This window comes from Scyliorhinus torazame, chromosome 10 (assembly GCF_047496885.1).
Source record: "Scyliorhinus torazame isolate Kashiwa2021f chromosome 10, sScyTor2.1, whole genome shotgun sequence".
Taxonomy (NCBI): domain Eukaryota; kingdom Metazoa; phylum Chordata; class Chondrichthyes; order Carcharhiniformes; family Scyliorhinidae; genus Scyliorhinus; species Scyliorhinus torazame.
Window position 1 is genome coordinate 105,049,996 of NC_092716.1, and position 22,358 is coordinate 105,072,353.

General features: G+C 48.7%; 1 protein-coding gene and 1 long non-coding RNA gene across 4 annotated transcripts in view; one reads left to right on the plus strand and one right to left on the minus strand.

Annotated features, from left to right (window-relative positions):
- The window catches only part of exoc3l1 (exocyst complex component 3-like 1), a 175,495-nt gene that overhangs the window by 81,434 nt on the left and 71,703 nt on the right, over positions 1 to 22,358 (plus strand). For all 3 annotated transcript variants that reach the window (XM_072518558.1, XM_072518560.1, XM_072518559.1), the window contains exon 4: positions 9,806 to 10,478. In XM_072518558.1, coding sequence (XP_072374659.1) covers positions 9,806 to 10,478 — 673 coding nt within the window. The remainder of the gene's footprint in view (positions 1 to 9,805; positions 10,479 to 22,358) is intronic.
- The window catches only part of LOC140430833 (uncharacterized), a 28,025-nt gene continuing 13,473 nt past the window's right edge, over positions 7,807 to 22,358 (minus strand). The window contains exons 2-4 of the long non-coding RNA XR_011949560.1: positions 15,446 to 15,566; positions 9,787 to 10,162; positions 7,807 to 8,230 (exon numbers count right to left, since the gene is read on the minus strand). This is a non-coding gene — a long non-coding RNA (uncharacterized lncRNA). The remainder of the gene's footprint in view (positions 8,231 to 9,786; positions 10,163 to 15,445; positions 15,567 to 22,358) is intronic.

Genomic DNA, 22,358 nt, shown 5'->3' on the forward strand with positions numbered 1-22,358 from the left:
TGTAATGAGACATGAATCCAAGGTCCCAGTTGAGGCCGTACCCATGCGTGCGGAACTTGGCTATTAGTTTCTGCTCAGCGATTCTGCGTTGTCGTGTGTCCTGAAGGCCACCTTGGAGAACGCTTACCCAAAGGCATCTTACTGTGCCCACCCCAGTCCAATGCTGGCATCCCCACATCATGGCTACCATCGACAACGTAAACTGCCGGCTCAAAGTGGAGAGGATCTCCAAGAAGATCACGCATATAGAAAAAAAAACAGACTTCTTACTGTGCCCACCCCAGTCCAATGCTGGCCTCTCCATATCTTGTTCTAATGCTACGGGAAAGTAGAGATACTATAGGTGAGATTCTCCAGAAAGATTTCTAAGTGTTGTAGGGAGCGGGAATTGCCGCGCCCTTCCTGGCGGACGGCCCAGTGAGGCCGGCAACACTACTGAACTTTAATTGGTCCACCTAACGCAGCCTCACGGTCTTCTCGCTGCAAATTAAGGCTCGCCAGCTGATTCGCAGGCACTGCGCTCGCCAGCTCCCCCTCTAACAAGGTCGAGCAGCACTTAAGCAACACTTGCTCAGCCAACCCCAGTAAGCTTGCAACAATGGCGCCGAGGAGATCAATCCCAAGATTTGGGGTTGCTGACCTGGGGAGGCTGCTGGACGCTGTGGAGGCCAGGAAGGATGTCCTGTTCCCCCGAGAGTCCAGGACGGTCAGCCATAGGGCAACCAGTGCTGACTGGGACAAGGTGGTGGCTGCTGTGAGCGCTGTGAATGTGTCCAGGAGGACTGGCCTCCAGTGCAGGAAGAAGGTCAATGACCTAAACCCAGCAGCACGAGTGAGTACACACCATTGCCACCACCCCGAGACCTATTCCCCCCCACCCCACGGGAGTGTCTATCCCCCTCTCCCTCCAAACTCTCCAACCTTTCCTCTACCTCACCTTTCAATCCCCCCAACCCCTCCTTCACACACCTCCCCCTCCCATCACTGTGAACCACACGTGTGGCTAACGATGCCCTCTGTGTCACCTCAGGAAAAGCCCTCCCATAACCATCGGAGAGGCCCAAACTGCTGGTGGCATGCCGGACATCAGTGGCGGGATTTTCCAACCCCCCGGCGGGCAGCGCGAATCCCGCCCCGTTGCCCCGCGCCGGCTGCCGTATTCTCCGGCGCCGTATTTCGGGCCAATTTTCCGGGCCCCGATGGGCCAAGCTGCCATCCGTTTTTGGCCAGTCCCGCCGGCGTGGGTTACGCAGGGTCCCACACGGCGGGACCTGATAGGTAAGTCGGCTGGGGCAGTACTCGGGTGGGGGGGGGGGTGGAGATCCGACCCCGAGGGGGGGACGGTGGGCCACAGTGGCCTGGCCCGCGATTGGGGCCCACCGATCTGCGGACGGGCCTGTGTCATGGGGGCACTCCTTCCTTCCATGCCAGCCCCTATAGGGCTCTGCCATGGCCGGCGCGGAGGAGAACCCCCCCGCGCATGCGCCAAATAAGCCGGCAGTTCCGTGCATGCACAAGATCACGCCGGCCCTTTGGCGCATGCACGCGGCCCTTCGCCGCCGGCTGGAGTGGTGCCAACCCCTCTGGCATCTACTAGCCCCCGAGAATTCCTCACCTTGGGAGCCCGTTGACGCCGGAGTCATTGGCGCCGGTTTTCCCGCCGGCATGGGGACTTAGTCCCCAGAAAGGAGAATCCCGGCTAAGAATCCTCACCACCTTTGAAGACCAGGCTCTGGAGGTGACCGGTGTGGCCGAGGACAGAGCGGTCATCAACGCGAAGGCTGGCGGACGCCGCAGACGTGAGGAACCACCGGGCTCCACCGGAGGATCTGTCAAACATGAGTTGTTATTGTCTTACTGACTGACTGCCATCCCTCCCACTGACCACATGTCCATTCCCCCGCAGGTCCTCCAGCTGATGGTACTGGCCCATCCCAAGTGGCCCCCTCTCCAGCCTCCCAGGAGACCATCTCAGAGGAGAGCTCCGTGGATGCCACCATAATAGTCACGGCACAGCATTCATTCACACCCTCCACCAGTGCACACACCTCGGTGGGGCATGTTAGTGGTCAGGCTTCTGGGGCACAATCTGATAAACACCACACAGCTGCTGATGTACATCAGGTGGAGGCAGGAACCCCCAGGCGAGACAGCAGTTGGAGGGCTGCTGGATCCCAGGACCCAGCTGGGTCCCAGCCTGATGCTGAGGCTGTGGAACAGAGTTACCCGGAGTTGATGGGGACAGTAGGGAGCATCCAGGACATTCAGAGGGAGTTGTCAGTGCCACTCCAGCAGGTCCATAGTCACTTGGAGGTGTCCCAGAGGCTATGGGCTCAGGAGATGTCGGCGGCAATGCGTGTCACCGAGGCCAACAGTGCCAGGGTGGTGACTGCAGTGGAGAGGCTGGTACATGATGTCGGCACCATTAGTGAAGGTGTCGCGTAGTCGGTGATAGCCACGGCTGAAGGTCTTGACAGAATGTCCGCCTCGGTGGGGGACGTGACCCAGTACCAGGCTGACCTTGATGAGATTCTGCGGGATGTGTCCCGCTCTCAGATGGGAATGGCCGAAGCGCTGCGGAGCTTGACCCAGTCGCAGGTGGGCATTGCCGAGGTGCTGCAGAGCATGTCCCAGTCACTGAGGAGCATTGCCGAGGGCGTCAACACCATGGTGCGGACCATGGGGACCTGCCAGGGCTGGCAGAGTCAGTTGGTGCAGGGGCAGCCGGGGCTCGAACCAGCTGTCCCTCCATCCCAAGGTGAACCCCAGGGTCCTATGGGCATGAGCGGGAAAAGGGGGCGCTGAGTGCTAACCTGGACCGTCCCATGGAGTGGCGACGGTGGCCACCAGCTCCTCTGAGTTCTACCCCTCTGATGAGATCGCGTCTCACAGTCAGCGCACAGGAGAGGGCAGCACGGCTGTGCACGTGACGCCGACAAGTGAGCCGGGGCCTTCCAACCCCAGAGCCTTCAGAGGAGCTCCGCCAGGTGCATCAAAGGCCACGGGATGAGGTAAGCAGCTGGCTGCCTCCATCCCTGATGAGCATCCTGGGGAGACACCTAGGTGTAGCAGTAGAGCTGGGAGGGCAAAGCACATTGAGGATCACTGAGGGCACCGGGGGAGGAAGGAGGGCATTGGGGTGGGGTAGTTGGGGATGAGGGGGCTGGCAGAGGGTCAGCACCATCGGGAGAGTGGGGAATTGTCAAACACAAAAAACACCTTTGTGCACAACCAGCATGATGCCTCTGTCACTTTCTGAAGTTCTGGTTAGGTTTCATACACTCCAAAAGGCCTGATGGAATACGAGCAGCTGTTTTAATGAGCATTCATGTGATAAAAATGGTAATTGCACCACCTGCCACCGAGATGAAGGATTCCCCATTGGTGGGTTTCTGCCTTTTTGACTCCCGCCAGATTCACCACATCCACTCGACACCAAACCTGCTGCTGGCTGCTTGGGAGAATTCTGCCCATTTACTCTGTTTCTCTCTCCACAGATGATGGGCGAGATTCTCCCCTACCCGGCGGGGCGGGGGGTTCCGGCGTTAAGGAGTGGTGGGAACCACTCCGGCGTCGGGCCGCCCCAAAGGTGCGGACGTCTCCGCACCTTTAGGGGCCACGCCCTCACCTTGAGGAGCTAGGCCGGCGCCGGAGTGGTTTCCGCTCCGCCGGCTGGTGGGAAAGGCCTTTGGCGCCACGCCAGCCGGCGCCAAAAGGTCTTCGCTGGGCGACGCATGCGCTGGAGCGTCAGCGGCTGCTGATGTCATCCCCGCGCATGCGCAGGGGAGAGGGTCTCTTCCGCCTCCGCCATAGTGAAGACCATGGCGAAGGCGGAAGAAAAAGAGTGCCCCCACGGCACAGGCCCGCCCGCGGATCGGTGGGCCCCGATCGTGGGCCAGGCCACCGTGGGGGCACCCCCCTGGGCCAGATCGCCCCGCACCCCCCCAAGGACCCCAGAGCCTGCCCGCGCTGCCTTGTCCCGCCATTCAAAAGGTGGTTTAATCCACGCCGGCGGGAGAGGGTTGACAGTGGTGGGACATCGGACCATCGTGGGCCGGAGAATCGCCGGGGTGGGCCCGCCGACCGGCGTGGCGCGATTCCGACCCCTGCCAACCAGCGCGGCACGATTCCCGTCCCCGCCGAATCTCTGGTGGCGGAGAATTCGGGACACGGCGGGGGCGGGATTCACGCCAGCCCCCGGCGATTCTCCGACCCGGTGGGGGGTCGGAGAATCGCGCCCATGGTGCCTGACCACCTGAGTATTTCCCACATTTTCTGTTTTCCTCTGGGATTTCGACATTTTTTAACTGTTGTTTCTTCCCATGTCTGACCCATCTGATCCATTCCGAAAGTTCATCTGTTGCCATTGTAGACAATGCTTCCTTTCCTTTTCCTGTTTAAATTAAAAAACAAATATTTTCCTGGAGCAGATTGTCTTAGTTGCAAGGCAGATCATTGTAAGCAAGAGAAACTGGGACGGTTTTAAAATTATTTTTGTCCTTCTACAAAGACATGAACAATATTACATACTGCATACATTGTGCAGAATCTATGACCGGAAGTACATTGGTATATATATCTCCCCGTAAATGAGGATATATATTATATATATATATATATATATATATATACTGAATCACATAAGTACCACACTATCCCTATGAGTGAGCAAAACTTACTTGACAAACTGGCATTTATTGAAACTCATCAGCGTGTACCTCACTCAACCCCCCCTCTCTCTCTCTCGCAGTTTCCCGAGAGAATGTATCCACTATAAATTTCACTTTTTTGTTGAACAAAAACGTGGCTTGTGATCCTTCCCCCGTTTTCCCGTGCCCAGGGATTGGCAAGTTGAGTTACCAATTCGACTTGCTATTGCTCTCTCAGGTATGAGCTGCTGGCAGCTATTCTATTGAAGAATGAAATCCTGAAGATGATGACGATGATGATTCGATGTGCACGTCACTGAAATATCTGAACAGCCTTGAGCTGCTTTGGTATACAGGAAAATCCTTGGACAGATATTTCAGCTGGAGGTAATTTACATTCCCAGAAGCAGCTAATGCTGTGGGGAGCTGAACCCAACTTAATAGCCCTCATCTCAATGTAAATCGGTCAATAATCCCTCCAAAGCCAATTGTCAAACATTCCAAAACTTGGCAATCTGTTACTCTCGATGCAACTCATTCCCTCATATCTGTGATATCCTTTGTCTCAGTTCACTCTCTATAATAAAGGCAATTGGAGGTATTTGTAATGGCTCGAGACAATACCAGGTAGATGGCAGCACTGAAGGACAAAATGTGTTTATTGGCAACTAATGAGGGTAACCTGGGTATAGGCTCAGAGTCTTTATACAGGTGTTAATACTCTGGCTCCCAGGTTCACTCTGACCAGATCTCCGCCCCCAGGGCCCTGCACTTTTCCCTCATTGGTTGGAGTTTTTCACGCTCCTGCATGATAGGCCCTGAGCCTACCACATGGGCTGCAAAGGTACACTCTTTAAAGGGACCACACTATCGTAGTATTGATCCATTTTTAATTTTTTAAAATTTTATTATTTCTTTTTAAATTTAGAGTACCCAATTCATTTTTTCCAATTAAGGGGCAATTTAGCATGTTCAATCCACCTACCTTGCTACTAAACCCAGTACTTAGGGGATACTACACCGCTAGAGGTGGGCAAGACATTGAACTGAGGTCCTGCCTTCCCTCTGAAGTGAAGAGAAAAAGATTTGGCACACTATTCAGAAAAGAACGGTAGGATTCAGTCTTGTGCCCTAGGAAACATTTATCACTGCGACAAGAGGAAAAGCTGATGATCTGGTTATTTGTTTCATCACTGTTTCTGGGGCTTTGTTGTGAATAAATTGGCAGCTTTGTTTCCAACAGTACAACAGCGAGTGCACTTCAAAGCTACTTAATTGGTTGTGATATCCCGACGTGTGAGAGGCTTTAAATGAATGTAAACCTTTCTCTTTCACTAATTTAACATTACAGACACTGGTCCAAGTTTAATGTTGTTACACAGTGTAGGTTCACATTACCCATGGATTCATTGTTTGTGAGGTCAGCAGATGTTGTAGGCCTAGTTGAAGGAAGGTCACTCATTTCATGTTGGTTTGTGAGAGTTTGTTTAGTCACTGTTTATGGTAATAACGTGACTGAAGAACTTGAATGGACCAGATAACCATGGCATTTGAATTGCTGGCAGAGGGTGAGATGACCATGAGGGTATCTTCTTGGCAACATGTTATCTGAAGTCTGCACTGCATCTTTTCATGTGTTTTAATTTAGTGTTAGTATGCGTGGAATTGTATGAGTCTTTCCTGTTACTTCCTTTGTTCCCATTTCTTTTCTTTTATTATTTTTGGTCCGTGGACCCATAATTGGAATATGCCTTTAAGGAGAAGACTCAAGCTGAAGTAGTCTGCTTCTCAGGACATTGTATTAGCACAGTGGTTAGCACTGTTGCTTCACAGCGCCAGGGACCTGAGTTAAATTCCCGCTTGGGTCACTGTCTGTTCTGTGCAGAATCTGCATGTTCTCCCGGTGTCTGCGTGGGTTTCCTCCGGGTGCTCCGGTTTCCTCCCACAAGTCCCAAAAGGCGTGCTCGTTAGGTGAATTGGACATTCTGAATTCTCCCTCTGTGTACCCGAACAGGCGGCGGAGTATGGCGACTAGGGGCATTTCACAGTAACTTCATTGCAGTGTTAATGTAAGCCTACTGGTGACCATAATAAAGATTATTATTATAAGGTTTTATGTTTGGAGAGGAGAGGCCAGACTCTTTGGCGATGAGTGAATCTTAGGAACTAGCTTTGGAGGAAGTCGGTTTGTTTGGCTAGCTGGCAACTGGTGGGTTGGCCAGGGACAGTGTTCTGCCTGATAACAGTCAGTGATTTGTTCCTGTGTGATGCTTTATGGGAGAACTTGGCAGAAGTGTTTAGACCTTGGAAGTAGAAGGGACTCTCTCTCTCTGTCTCTCTCTCCTGCTTGCTGAAGTGAAATGACTGCTCCATTGTTCTGAAAGCGGTGAGTCTCGTCACACCCTTTGCTGTGAACCTGAAATGGTACTGAAATGCAGAGAAAGTAGACCTTTCCAGAGAAAACCAACTCAACCCTAGAAGCACGAAATACCAAACAAAAGCCTGAATTTCAGAAAGACATTGACTGGAAATCATCCCTGTGCATCAAAGATCCTTATCCTTTGTTTTATTAATATTTTCTTTACCTTTCCACCATCCTTTCCCTGTGCAGTGTGTGTATGTGTAAAGAAACTGGGGGTAGTTAGAAGGGGGAGTTAGGAAAGGGGTATGATGAGATCGTCAGTTACATTGTTCTGTCAATTTAATTATTACACTGGACATAATAAAAGGTTACTCATGTTCAAGTTACAAACCTGGTGACTGTAGTTTATTGGGCTCAACTAAGAACCTTGGGTACTTCAAATAAAATCTCATTTCACCTGTGTTGCGATTCCAGGTCAAGTGGGGCTGGAACTGACTGTGCACTAAACCAGGTGTAGTGACAGAATGTAGAGATCCTAGGTAGAAATGGTACAAGTGTTTTGTATAAACCACTGCTGTATTCATGCTGGAATTGTGAAGTGATAACTGAGTTCTTGGCAATAATCATATAATATGGAACTGTGTTGTATGATTTGATTAATTAGTCATGTGGGATTGTATAACATGTGCTCATTGAAGACAAGGCTCTGATCCTGTAGTTTATAACTGATATCTGTGCTTAAATTAACAAAATAGATCAGGAAACCAGCCCAACAATTGGGTGATAAGGCATCTTGTTATTTTTGTTTGTGGAAGTACAGGTTAGGAATTGTGGCTCTCGAATTTTGTGGGATTGCTCCCAGTTTCTTACCATAGTTTTGACACACAACGCTGAATAGAAACCCAGTGAAAATGCACACACATCCACTTGCAGCCACCCTCATGTTTTGTCTGTGGTCTCTCTCAGCTTACCTGCTACAGTTAAGTCAAGAGGCTCAAAATCACCTCACAGAAGTCCAATGTACTGCTTTGACATCCTGTTGCTGTTGTTGTTTGCATCTTTGTTTCCAATAAAACTGCTTCATTGTTTCCAGCCTAGATCACATGGTCTGAGTCAATGCTTATTGTACCATCATCCAAAGATAGAGAACTTATGAGAGCTTGTGCCATTTCAAAGAACTCAGGCCAGTAACGAATTTCCATTCAAACCTTGGGGAATACTGCATTAAAGAGAGAGGTTTTATTTATATATTGCCTTATCAAGCCCTCGAGTGGTCCGAAAGAATGGCCATTGATTGTTTTTGAAAAGTAGCTACTGTTATAAAATGGGGAAAGCAACAGCCAATTTGCACACAGCAAGATCGCGCAAGCAGCGAGTGAGACAAATGACTAATAATTCTGTTTAATGATGTTGGCTGTGGACTGTTTTACTTCCATTCAAGCAGACGGGATCTTGAATTAATATCTCATCTGAAAGTGGCATGTCTTGCAATGCAGCACTCTCCTGGTATTGCACAGGCATGTTTAAAGTGCCAGCCTGGATTATGTGCTCTCAGACTATTGCACGCCTATGGGGAAAGTGCAGGGAATTCGGACTAATCGGAAAGCTTTTTGCAGCACAGATACCAAGGCGCCAAATGGCCTCCTTCACTGCTGCAAGATTCCATGCAATTGTGAAGTGGACCTGGACCCAGGATCTCCTGACTCAGAAGCAAGGTGACAAACAAAGTGACACTCCCAAATTAACAGATGTTGTATGATGCGACTATCAATTCACGCGAGACAGTGAGTGGAAGTGAACTGTGGCTTTAATCGACTAGAACAGTGCCAGCCTGCGACTTCTCTGCTAGTGAGAGCCGCCTACAGGACAGATGCTCTTTATACCTCCCCTCAAGGGGGCGGAGCCAGGGGCAGAGCCCACAAGGGCACCAACATGATACATTCCGTGTAGTACAGTACAATGATCCATAGGTGGAGCCCACATGGGCAACAGCATGATACAATGTGATACACAATGTGATACAGTGGTGCATGGTTGGTACAATACGTTCACCACATTGGACACACAAACTTACACTCTAGCTGACAGTGAGCTTATATAGGGGAATGAACTCGATCTCTCTAAATGTAATGTCTGTGATCCTGTTCTGTGACAATGTGGCCACGTACACACTCAGGTTGAGTCTGTAAGGATAGTTGCTCTGCCTGCCTCTCTTCTACAACCTTTTCTGGCTAGATGGTTGTGGGGAAGGAGCATGTGGTGTCCACTAGTCCACTAATATTAGGGATTCGGATAACAACATTAATATGTTTATAGGAGTCCTTTGACTTTCATTTCTACCAAAGTTCCTGATTATTTGGACCTCTAAAAGGAGGGGATTTTTGGTGATTACATTGGGACAAATCAGTGCCTTCTACTTGATTATTTTAGGAAAGGTTTTAATTGAGTTCTTCAGGGAGGCGGTAGAGAATTCATGGAAAGAGAGGGGCGGGGAGCAAAGTAAATACGCTCTGCAACTCCGATAAAACTTAAATTAAGTAAAGGCAGAACGGTGGCAAAGCGGTTAGCACTGCTGCCTCACGGTACGGGGTCCCATGTCTGCGTTGATATCATCCCCACAACCCAAAGATGTGCAGGGTAGGTAGATTGGCCACGCTATATTGCTCCTTAATTGGAAAAAAAAATGAATTGGGTACTTAAAAACATTTTTTGGGGAACTTTAAGTAAAACAAAAACTCACTGTTCAGAATGCAAAGTGATAAGGAACTGACTGACCTGATCTATTTGATTACAGTCCCCGAGGTTGTGACTGAGACACGGCAACTGATAGAGGACCGGAGGCTGCTGGAGGCTCACAGCAAGCTGATGGCGATGGAGAGCTGGCGCGACAACATTCTGTGCCAGCTGTACCGAGCTGGGAGGCAGGACACAGAAGGGGAGCAGATCGTCTTGTCATACTTTAGCGCTGTCAGACAGCTGAATGAAGACCTTGCCAAGGAGCTCTGGGATGTTGTAAGCTGTGGTCTAACCCTGGTTAAACAGGATCCGTCCCTGTTTGTCTCAGCGATTCGTATAATCGAGCGAGAAGAGAAGGTTGACCAAGTGGCTTTGGATGGCCAAAACCAACACATGTTTTTCCCTCCCGGACGACCTAAAAATTTGCGACAAATGTTTTTTAAAGTTATTGAGCAGTCGACTGCAACACAGTTCAGAGCGCGGCAAACTGACACAAAGGGACCGGGACTGGCCAATCATCTAGCAGCCTTGCAGAACAATATTCTCAATGATTTGAAAGTAGTAAAACACTTAATGGTGCAGTGTTGCCCTCCCCACTATAATATTCTTCAGACCTATATATTGCTACACCACAGTTGTCTTTCAGGACATCTGCAGGATATAATCTCTTGGGACCTGGAGAAGAGTGAGATCTATACGGTGCTGAATTGGATACGCCAGATCTACCACAGGTAGGTGACAGAGTACAGGGGGTGGCATAAGTGCACGGCTGTCTGACCTGAATTAGAATGGCATTTGGAATTGTTCCAGAATGGCTAGTTTGATCAACAATGTTGTATTGTTGTTAGCAGGGCTATTTGAGTTATAAGCTCTATTTGAGTTATTATAATGTCATGGTGGTCAGTAATATTTCTGATAGAGGTTATTTGTTTGAGATGCAGTGTTGCCTGAGGGCCTCGGGATCTGAGAGGTTTCGGCATCAGGGCCTCACTTGTTTTGGCCTCAGTCTAATAATGTTGACCTTGAGGGATATCATGTGCGGGTCCACGTGTCTGGAGTGAATGGCATTGTTCCTGCTGTCTCATATTCCAACTCACAAGGATGTGAGAGGATATTTAAACATTTGGATTATTAATCCAGGCATCTGGTGGGAGGGCGACAGGTGGGGACCAGGCTGCCTTCCTGCCTCTGCCCCAATTAAATCTGCCCAGAACGCCATCCTGCAGCCAATTGAGGCCCTTCAGTGGGCAATGAATGCTGAATCCTGCCACCATTGGGATTTCTTGTGGGCTCTCCGGTGGGCTCTCTCCTTATGACCGAGAGATCCAATATTGGGAAGGGTAACCTGCCAGAGTCAAGTTGATGCCCTTAATGGTGAACCTCTCTCCCCCGCCCCATTCCCCCACCTTCCACAGAACTCCCACACCATGACTTATATCCCACCTTTCGCCTGGAGTTCCTCGACCATCCTGTGCCTCTGGTGGGTGTAACACCAGCAGTAGCCACCGCTCCCCCACTGGCACTATCTCCACCGTGCAGCTGCCAGCCTCTGATTGGCCGGCAGCCCATGGTGGGCGGGGTTGATGCCAGGGAAGGCCTGCTGCTGTCCATTAACGTGGCTTATTGGCAATTAACATGGCAGACCTGCCCAAAAGGTGACATGTGGCTCTCGTTGGCTCTCCAACTGGTAGGCAAGACCCCTGTTGCCTCCATAAACACCACACCTGGGAAACAGCTTTGTGGCTCTTCTCAGTATCACCCCCAGTGCTTGGCTCCCTTGAATCTCAGTGACCTAACTGGACGCAATACTGAAGACATGGGCTAATGAAAGCACTGTGCAATCTGATAATGACTTTCTCTGACTTACATTTTGTTGTTTCCCAATGAGATCCATCATCCAGTAGCTTTGCTGGTTGCTGCTCCGTATTGGGGGCACATTTGAGCATTAGGTTGACAAGGTCTCCTTCAACAGTTCCATCTGTTCCTCTGTCCTTCATTTGTACTGTTTGTGTTACATTTCATCTGGCACTCTTCTGCCCCTTTCACTTTTTGTCCAACTTCTGCTATCTACTTTAACCTTGACATCAGTATTAGGCCCACTGCATTTCTTGAAATATTTTAATGACCTAGACTTGGGCACGTAGGGCGCAATTTCAAAATTTGCAGATGACATAAAACTTGAAACTATTGTGCACTGTGAGGAGGATAGTGATAGATTTCAAGAGGGCATGGAGAAGCTGCTGGAATGGGCCAGCAGAGCGTAGATTAAGTTTAATGCAGAGACATGTGAAGCGATTTGGGCAGAATTTTATCATGATTTGACTAAGTGTCAACTCAGGCGGGAAAAGGGGTGTGTAGCTCGCCAGCTCCACTGCTGGCTTTTCCCGCCATATTTTTTGACACTTAGTCAAAACAAAATCCTGGCGGCGGGTGTTGTGATGTCAGCCTAAGAGCCTGCACCACCAAAACCCTCGGCTTTCAAGAGAGAGGTTTGATGGGAACCGGGGGTGGGGGGTGGGGGGGGGGGGGGGGGTGGTAGCGGTGCATCCATGTTGTGACCCGCTATTCCTGTGGTGGGGGAGGGTGCCTCTCATTGTCAGAAGTAGGGGTGGGAGGGAACATGGGGTGGTGCATGATTAGCATTGTGGGAGGGAGGCGGGCCTGGGAAGGAGGACCACTCAAAATGGCGGCCCAATATCAGGATTACGACGGAATCTGGCGAACTCTCCAGCATGCATATATTTGTATGGTTAAGAAGAGAGACTCGCACCTGGGTCCCATTCCCAACAACAGCAGAGACCAGTCCCGATTCTTAGTCTCCAGAACGGAGAATCCTGACCACAGTTAAAAGGGGTGCAGGAACAGGTGGTATATTTGTGCATGAATTGTTGAAAGTGGCATGGTCGGCTGAGAAAGTTGTTTAAGAGGAATATAAAATCCTCGGCTTCATAAATAGAGCCACTAAGCACAAAAGCAAGGAGGTTATGGTGAGTCTGTAGAAAACTCCAGTTTGGACCCGATTGAAGTATTGTGTCCAATTCTGAAAGCTGCACTTTGAGAAAATATGAAGGCTTTAGAGAAAGTGCAGGAGAGGTTTATGAGGATGATTCCAGTTATTCAGATAGATTGGAGAAGCTGGGTTTGTTATTCCTAGAGAGATGTTTGAGAGGAGATTTGATAGACGTGTTCATAATTATGAGTGATCAGGGGCGTCATTCTCCGACCCCCCGCCGGTTTGGAGAATCGCAGGGGGCTGCCGTGAATCCCGCCCCCGCTGGTGCCGAAGTCTCCGGTACCGGATATTTGGCGGGGGCGGGAATCGGGCCGCACCGGTTGCCGGGCTCCCCCCGCTGGATTCTCCGGCCCGGATGGGCCGAAGTCCCGCCGATAAATTGCCGGTGCCGCCGGCGTGGATTAAACCACCTTTTGAACGGCGGGACAAGGCGGCGTGGGCGGGCTCCGGGGTCCTGGGGGGGACGCGGGGCGATCTGACCCTGGGGGTGCCCCCACGGTGGCCTGGCCCGCGATCGGGGCCCACCGATCCGTGGGCGGGCCTGTGCCGTGGGGGCACTCTTTCCCTTCCGCCTCCGCCACGGTCTCCACCATGGCGGAGGCGGAAGAGACTCCCTCCACTGCGCATGCGCGGGAAACTTTCAGCGGCCGCTGACGCTCCCGCGCATGCGCTGCCCGGAGATGTCATTTCCGCGCCAGCTGGCCGGGCAACAAAGGCCGTTTCCGCCAGCTGGCGGAGCGGACATTCCTCCGGCGTCGGCCTAGCCCCTCAATGTTGGGGCTCAGCCCCCAAAGATGCGGAGCCTTCCGCACCTTTGGGGCGGCGCGATGCCCGTCTGATTGGTGCCGTTTTGGGCGCCAGTCGGCGGTCATCGCGCCGTTTCGGGAGAATTTCGCCCCTGATCAGAGGAGATAGAGACTGTTCCCATTGGAAGATGGATTGAAAACCAGGTGACACTGATTTAAGGTGATTGGCAAAAAGACTAATGGTAACATGAGGAAAAAGCTTTTGCAGCGAGGGTTAGGGTCTGGAATGAGCTGCCTGCAAGTGTGGCAGAGGCAGATTTAATCCGGCTTTCGAAACAGAATTGGATAAGCACCTGAAGAGAGAATTTGCGGGGCGATCTGGAAAGGACAGGCAAATGGGCGTAGCTGAGTTCTCTTGCAAAGAGCTGGCAGGGATGCAAGAGGCCAAATGGCCGCCTTCTCTGCTGTAATCTCACCTGCAAAATAGACACATTTACACTGAGCTCTTGAATACAAGTTATTGATGCAAATTAGAAACCGAAATTGTCCCAGTATACTACTCTGCCAATCACTTACCTATTCTCAAACTTTACTCTGATTTCCTCACTGTTTTGATTTGAATGAATAATATTTTGCATGGTGCTTTGTTGAAGATTTTTTGGAAGGTGAGGTACATCATAGACCCATAGATGTTTACAGCACAGAAGGAGGCCATTTAGCCCATTGTATCCATGCTGGTCAACAAAGATCTGACTACACAAATCCCATTTTCCAGCACTTGGTCCAGGGACCTAGAGGCAGCGCCAGTGAATATCTAAATGCTTCTTAAATGTTACAAGAGTTTCTGCCTCAACCACTTTCTCGGGCAGTGAGGTCCAGACCCCCACCACTCTCTAAGTGAAAAACTTTCTACTCACCTCCCCTATTAGTCATCTACCTCTTACCTTAAATCAGCAGGTTAGGTGGATTGGGTAAGCCAAATTGCCCTTAATTGGAAAAAATAATGATAATTGGGTACTCTAAAAAAAATTTTTTTTTAAATATATAATCCACTGGATCTCTGGTGTATTCACTATTTCCTCATGCAATTCTCTGCCTCACAAATATTTCCCTTGTCTTGTAACAATTCGAAATCAATATCATCTACCTCAGAGATTTATTTGCTTTAACCCCATTTGGGGGTATTAGCTCAAGGGGTAGAGTGCTCACTTGGACAGGTAGTGTGATTGATGCCCACATTCTCCATTTTCATTTGGGGTGGCACAGTGGTTAGCACTGCTGCCTCACAGCGCCAGGGACCCGGGTTCAATTCCGGCCTCGAGTGACTGTGTGATGTTTGCATGTCTTTTTAAAAATAAATTTAGAGTACCCAATTATTTTGTTTTCCAATTAAGGGGCAATTTAGCGTGGCCAATCCACCTACCCTGCACATCTTTAGGTTGTGGGGCTGAAACCCACGCAGACATGGGGAGAATGTGCAAACTCCACACGGACAGTGACCAGGATTCAAACCCGGGTCCTCAGCGCCGTAGGCAGCAATGCTAACCACTGTGCCATGTGCCGCCCTTGTTCTCTCCATGTCTGCATGGGTTCCCTCCGGGTGCTCCAGTTTCCTCCCACAGTCCAAAGATGTGCAGGTTCGGTAGACTGTCCATGCTAAATTGCCCCTTAGTGTCGTAAGATCTGTAGATTAAGTTACGAGGTTAAGGGGGTAGGGCAGTGTAGTGTGCCTCGGTAAAGTGCCCTTTCTGAGGTTAGGTGCAGACTCGATGAGCTGAATGGCCTCCTTCTGCACTGTAGGGATTCTATGATGCTAACTTATCTAAAGAATTCCACCCCAATTTCTATTGAAGTAAATTTCTTCGAATACTGTACATATCCCAGTACAACGTATCAATGACCAAACTCTGCCACATCCTTCCTACATTGTATATCTTACCACTATTTCAGGAATTGTATCCATGGTGTTTCCAGTTTTCATCTTCCTTTAGATTTCTTGGCTCTGAGTGGCTGCCAGTTCCTGGTATTTGGTTCCTGTTTCTCTCTCAGAATTAGTCTGCCTTTAACACAATCAAATGTGATAAAAATAAATCAGATACTGAGCTTAGAGTTGTTAATTCAAGGTGATGGCTAATCGAAGACAACTGAGTTTAATCGGGTAGAATCTTACCATACACTTTAAATTAGCAGCTCTAATTGTGTTTTTTAAAACATTTTTAAAAATACATTTAGAGTACCCAATTCTTTTCTTTCCAATTAAGGTGTGGCCAATCCACCTAGCCTATACATCTTTTTAGGTTGTGGGGGTGAAATCATGCAGACATGGGGAGAATGTCAAACTCCATTTGGACAGTGACCTGGGGCCAGAATCGAACGCAGGTCCTCGGTGCCCTGAGACAGCAGTGCTAATCACTCTGCCACCATGCTGCCCTTAGCAGCTCTCTGTTGGTATCCAAATTGGGTGCTATGTCCATGATATTAATCTAATAAAGACTGTCATGTCAGGCACATCGAGGGAAATAATGGCTTGGTGTGGGTAAAGGCACTACCCACTTTGCCCAATTTGAATACACCACTTTTAAGCTCTCATGTAGCGATTCCATGGTGCCTTGTCCAGAAGTTCATTCCCCACATGAAAGAGCTACAGAAGAGTGGCAAACAGTGAGTGGTGATTAGTCTTCAGAAGGGGAAAATACTGAAGAAGTTACTGAAAATTAACATAGACAAGTCACTGTGACCAGGTGATTATTTCCCAGAACCTTGGAACGAAGCTATGGAAGAAATGGCATTGGCTCTTAGCTGTTATTTTCCAAAGAATGCTCAGAAAGGAAACTTGAAGCAGAGTGGCTCAGGCGACAGACATGACAACAGCACATCCAACCCAGAGTGGCAGATGACACCCCCATCCCCCACTCCACTCCCCAACCACCCCTGCACCACTACAGGGACAGGACATTAAAAAACAGCTGGTGTCATATTCATTATAGGTGAAGTTCCAAAGTCTACAATATTGAACATGTTTTAGAGGACTGGGGAAACATTAATCTGGAGAAGCCAGAATCGATTTCTCAAAGCCAGAACCTAAGCGATGGAATGCTGAACATGTCCAATATCTTCTTTGGAGTGTCGTGGGCAGATAGGAGCACCCCTTTACAGGAAGAATATGGAGAAGATGCATTCACCAGGCTGTTGCCATGGATGAAGAGTTATTGTGAAGAGTGACACTTTTTCATTCCGCTATTTTAAAATTTAGAGTACCCAATTATTTTTTTTTCCAGTTAAGGGGAAATTTAGCTTGGCCAATCCACCTACCCTGCGCATCTTTGGATTGTGGGGGTGTGACCCATGCAGACACAGGGAGAATGTCACGGACAGTGACCCGGGGCCAGAATCGAAGCCGGATCCTCAGCGCCATGAGGCAGCAGTGCAAACCACTGCGCCGCCGCGCTGCCCTTTTTCATTACTATTATGGAAATTAAGGAGTGCCGTGATGGAGTATTTTCTGATGGTGGTGAGCTATGAATCATTCCAATTCCAATACTCTTCCCGCATCTAGTGGTGCACTAAGTCAGACTTTAGTCTGCTTCCATAGCGAGGAATTCCCGGAACAAGTCGCTCGTCTGTCACCATGGTTTGTAGTTTATGGCCGTTACGTCACATCAAGCATCTCTCCTGCTCTTACTGCCAGCCATAGGCATATTTGGAAGGATTTACATGTTGACACATTCAACCTGTTTGACCGTATTATTAAAGCACCTTCCGTGGGCAACAAGTCCTGGGGTGGGACTTGAACACAGAACCTCAGGCTCAGAGGCAGAGACTCTACACACTGCTCCACAAGACCTCTGTTATGAATAGTGCTGGGCTGTTTCTACTGGTCTCTGGCATTGTATCAAAAGTACGCAAAATTAAGATGATTATGATTAAGGGTCTGGACTAATGATCCAGAGCCATGAGCTTAAATCTCTCCAAGGCAGCTAGGAAATTTAAATTCTGTTTCATAAATCAATATGCAATAAAAGCTAGTGCCAACAATGATGATAATTAAATTACCAGATTGCCGTGGAAACACATCTGGTTTACTAATATCCTTCATGGAAGAAAATCTGCCATCCTTACCCAGTCTGAACAATATGTGACATCAGTCCCACTCTGTGACCCCAAATTGGCTCTTAACTGCTTCTGTGAGATAGTCTTAAAAGCAGCTGGAGAAAGGTATAATAAGAATAAAACCAGATGGACCACTTGACTCTGGCCCAGGCATCAGACATGACAATGGCACATCCAGCTCAATAGATTTCCTCACCAGAATATTGGGACTTGTGAAATTGGGAGAGCTGTTCCACAAACTGGTCATGCCCACTGAACCATAATGTTGAATGAACTCTTCAGACTCCTCCTCCAGCATTCCTGTCTCACCGACAGGTCAGACTCATCAAAATGGCAGGAGCATACATACAGTCTGGAGATAGTGACCCTGTAGGGTTCCCAACCTTTGCTGCAGAACCATGAAGTCTCATGACATTGGGTCAAATATGCCCAAGGAACTCTCTTGCTGATTGATGAATCAGTGCTCCTCCATGTTGAACATCTTTTGAAAGAAGTTTTGGGGTGCAAGGGCACAGCATGTACTCTGAGTCCATCACCAGGAGTGACTCGGTAGCACCACTACTGACCAAGCTGGCCGAGCCCAGAATGACATAGCTGCTAGACTGGGTCTTTGGCAGGTGGTGAGGGAATCAGCAAGAGGGAAAAACCTACTTAACTTTGTCCTCACCAATCATTTTTTAAAAACATTTAGTGGATCCAATTTTTTTTTTCCAATTAAGGGGCAATTTAACATGGCCGATCCACCTACCCTGCACATCTTTGGGTTATGGGGGTGAAATCCACGCAAACACGGGGAGAATGTGCAAACTCCACACAGACAGTGACCCAGAGCCGGGATCGAACCTGGGACCTCGGCGCCGTGAGGCAACAGGGCTAACCTACTGCGCCATCGTGCTGCCCCGTCCTCACCAATCTAACTGTTGCAGATGCAACTGTCCAGGACAGCAGAGGTAGAATTAACCATCACATGTAAACATCACCCTGTCTTCGTACTGAGGATACCCTCCATTGTGTTGTGTAGTATGCATGCTAAATAGGATATATTCTTTGCAGATCTGCCATATCAAATCTGGGCCCCACTTGCACTGAGGGCCATCAGCAGCAGCAGAATTCTCCTCAACCACAAGTTATAACCTCATGACATGACATATCCCTCACTCTACCATAACAATCAAGCCAGGAGATCAACTCTGGTTCAATGAAGAGTGCAGGAGGGCATCCCAGGAGCAGCACCAGGCATGCCGAAGAATCAGATGCCAACCTGCTAAAGTTATAAAAGCAGCATGAAGTAGCATGAATTAGACAGGGCGAAGCGATCCCGCAACCAACGGATCAGGTCAAAGCTCTTTGGTCCTGCCTCATCCAGGTGGTGGGCATTTAAACAACAGCATAATGCACCACAAATATCCCCATCCTCAACGATGGGGTTGCCAAACAGATCAGCATGAAAGACAAGGCTGAAGCATTTGCAGCCATCTTCAACCGGAATTGCCAAGTGAATGATGATGAATCCAGGCCTCCTCCAGAGAACCCCAGCGTCACAGATGCCAGTCTTCAGCCAGTTCAATTCACTCCATGTGGTATCACAAAATGCTTGATTCCGTTGCAGCAAAGGCTATGGATCCTGGCTGTAGTACTGAAAACTTGTGTTCCAAAACTTGCCGCAGCCCTAGCCAAGCTGTTCCACCATAGCGACAACACTGGCATCTAACCGGCAATGTGGAAAATTGCTCAGTTATGTCCTGCCCTCAAAAAGCATGACAAATCCAACCCGGCCAATGACATCAGTCTACTCTTGATCATCAGTAAAGTGACGGAATAGGTCATCAATAGTTTTTTCAAGTGACACTTGCTTAGAATAACCTGGTCCCTGGTACTCAGTTTGGTTCTGCCAGGGTCTCTCAGCTCCTGACCTCATTAGAGCCGTGATCCAAACAAAGGAAGAAGAGGAGAATTCCAAACATGAGTCGAGAGTGACTGCCCTTGACATCAAGGCAGCATTTGACCGATCATGGCATCAAGGTGCTTAGCAAAATTGAAGTAAATGAGAATCAGGGGAGAACTCTCCACTGGCTGGAGTCATACCTCACACAAAGGAAGATGGTTGCAGTTGTTGGAGGTCAATCATCTCAGTTCCAGGACATCACTGCAGGAGTTCCTCAGGGTAGTGCCTTCAGCTGCTTCATCAATGACGTTCCCTTCATCAAAGGTCAGAAATGGCGATGTTCACTGATAATTTTGCAATATTTACTCCGTTTAATACTCCTCAGATACTGAGGCAGTCCATGTCCACAGGCAGCATCCAGGCTTGGGCTGATCAATGGCAAATAACTCTCATGCCACACAACTGCCAGGCAATGAATACCCACACTCCCCCACCAACAAGAGAGTCTAACCCTCCCTTTGTCATGCAAAGGCAAAACTATTGCTGAATCCCCCAACATCCTGGAGATTACCATTGACCAGGAACTGAACTGGACCAGCCATATAAATACTTTGACTACAAGAGCAAGGTCAGAGGCTGGGAATCATGCGCCAAGTAACTCATCTCCTGACTCCCAAAGCCTGTCCATCACCGACCAGGCACAAGTCAGGAGTGTGATCGAATACACTGCCACTCGCAACTCCAACAGCACTCAAAAGGCTCAACACCATCCAGGGCAAAGCAACCCCTTGACTGACACCTCATCCACCACCTTAAACGTTCACTCCTTCCGACACACAGAGGCAGCCTTGTGTACCATGTACAAGATGCACTCACCAAGGCTACTTTGATAGCACCTTCCGAACCCCTGATCTCTACCATCCAGAAGGACAAGGGTGGTAGATGCATGGCAACATCACGACTTACAAGCTCCCCTCCAAGGCACACAATATCCTGACTTGGAACTGGATCCCCAATCTTCCATCATTGTTGGATCAAAATCCTGGAATTCTGTCCCTAACAGCACAAGCACTGCAGTCATTCAGGAGGATGACTTACCACTCCCTTCCACTGGGCAATTAGGGATGGGCAACAAACACTGGTTTTGGCAAAGATACTCTCATCCCATTAACTTATTAAAAAAACCTTAATCAGAAGTCAGAAAACCATCCTTCTTGCAATTCATCTTGAGAGACCATAAATTCTTTAGAAAGAGATTTAGACAGTAGCTTGACAAAAAGGATTGATACAGAACCCTGAGACCAATCCCGCTTTCCCGACTGCCGCCCTATGTGAGGTCAGCCAATGCTTCACAGGCTTCAAATAGGCAGCTTGAAGTTTTTGGCATGATGGAAAACACAACAGACCCCAGGAGCCAGATTTCTACACGAGTCGGGCGCGCAGAGGTGGGCGAATTCCCGGCTCTGTGGATCCAACCTTCAAAGATGGCAGACCACAATTCTGGTTTTCATTCCAGAGGGGCAGGCTGGATTAGAAGTTGGGCCCTCCACCCCAGAATGAGTGCCGAGGCTGCCTGGAGGCAGGCTTGGGTGGAAGGCCTGTGTCTGCACTCCGGCACCTTGTTGAATTTAATTTTAATTTTAAAAATTATTAAAACGAGAAAACAGCCTTCACCCCCTCACATGCTCTCCATGCCAACCTGGCCACCTCATGCTCCCAATCTACCCCCATTGCCGTTCTTTAACCCTATGCCATCCCATAACCCTCATATCTTGATACCCCCACACCCCAATGTCCCTTTTAGGCCATTATGTCAACTTAGTGCCAACTCATGGGGCAACCCATGCCCTCCACCCACCATCCTTTGGTCTTACACCCAATATGCCAACTCACCTAGGATCCACCATGAGCAAACCTCAGGAGCCATGCTGACATAAAATAAAGTTATGTGTCTATTGATGACATCACTGTTTTAAACAAAAATACTGATTGATTTAAAAAACATTCAATATATAGAAATTTCACCTAAACAAACATTTCTATTCTATACCCACTTGGAGCAGTCAAACTGCTTACTTAACAGACACCCAGTGTGGTAACCTTACTTTGTAAAATCAATCACTCCAGCACAGATCCTATAATGACAACCATCATCTTTATGTCAACAGACTGAATGAATTATCAAGCAGGTTTTCTTTTGAACTCCAGTCATTTTTCAATTTAAAACTTAGCAGAGTTAAATCCATTGGCAGCTTTGACAGTTCTAATGAGTTCTGACAGTACTTGGACAGCTTTGACAGTTCTTTGACAGGTTGACAATACTCTCATAGCTTTTACAGTTCTTTGGCTGCTTTGACAGTTCCTTCACTGTTACAATATGTTTATGCACTTTTCATGCACAATCTTCTGTACTTTATTAAACTCCCAAAGGGTCCCCTTATCTCACCCAAATATGTACCAGGACCACACCACTCCAAAGGGGTATCCTGGCTATCTAAACAAATCCACCAAGTTCAGAGCAACTCCTACCAGGTCTAATCTGCACACGCCTAGTTTCACACTTCTGGGCTACAAAAATCTCAGTGTACCGGCAGCTGATGATTTAACTGGCCAACTGCATCTGTAAACTACAGATATGCAAACCCTAGCCTGACTGATGTTTCACCCCCACAAAAATCAAAAATGCCATCTTCAGGGACCTTTCACATGGTGAAAATCTGGGCCTAGATTTGACCTGTAGTCTGTGCTGCATTTGTTGGTGTCAATTAAGGTCAGTGAAGGGATGTATGGTGGCAGTCCCTTATACTGTCACGGAGAGGTTACACTACAGGTTGAGTAATCCAGAGAGGATGATTTC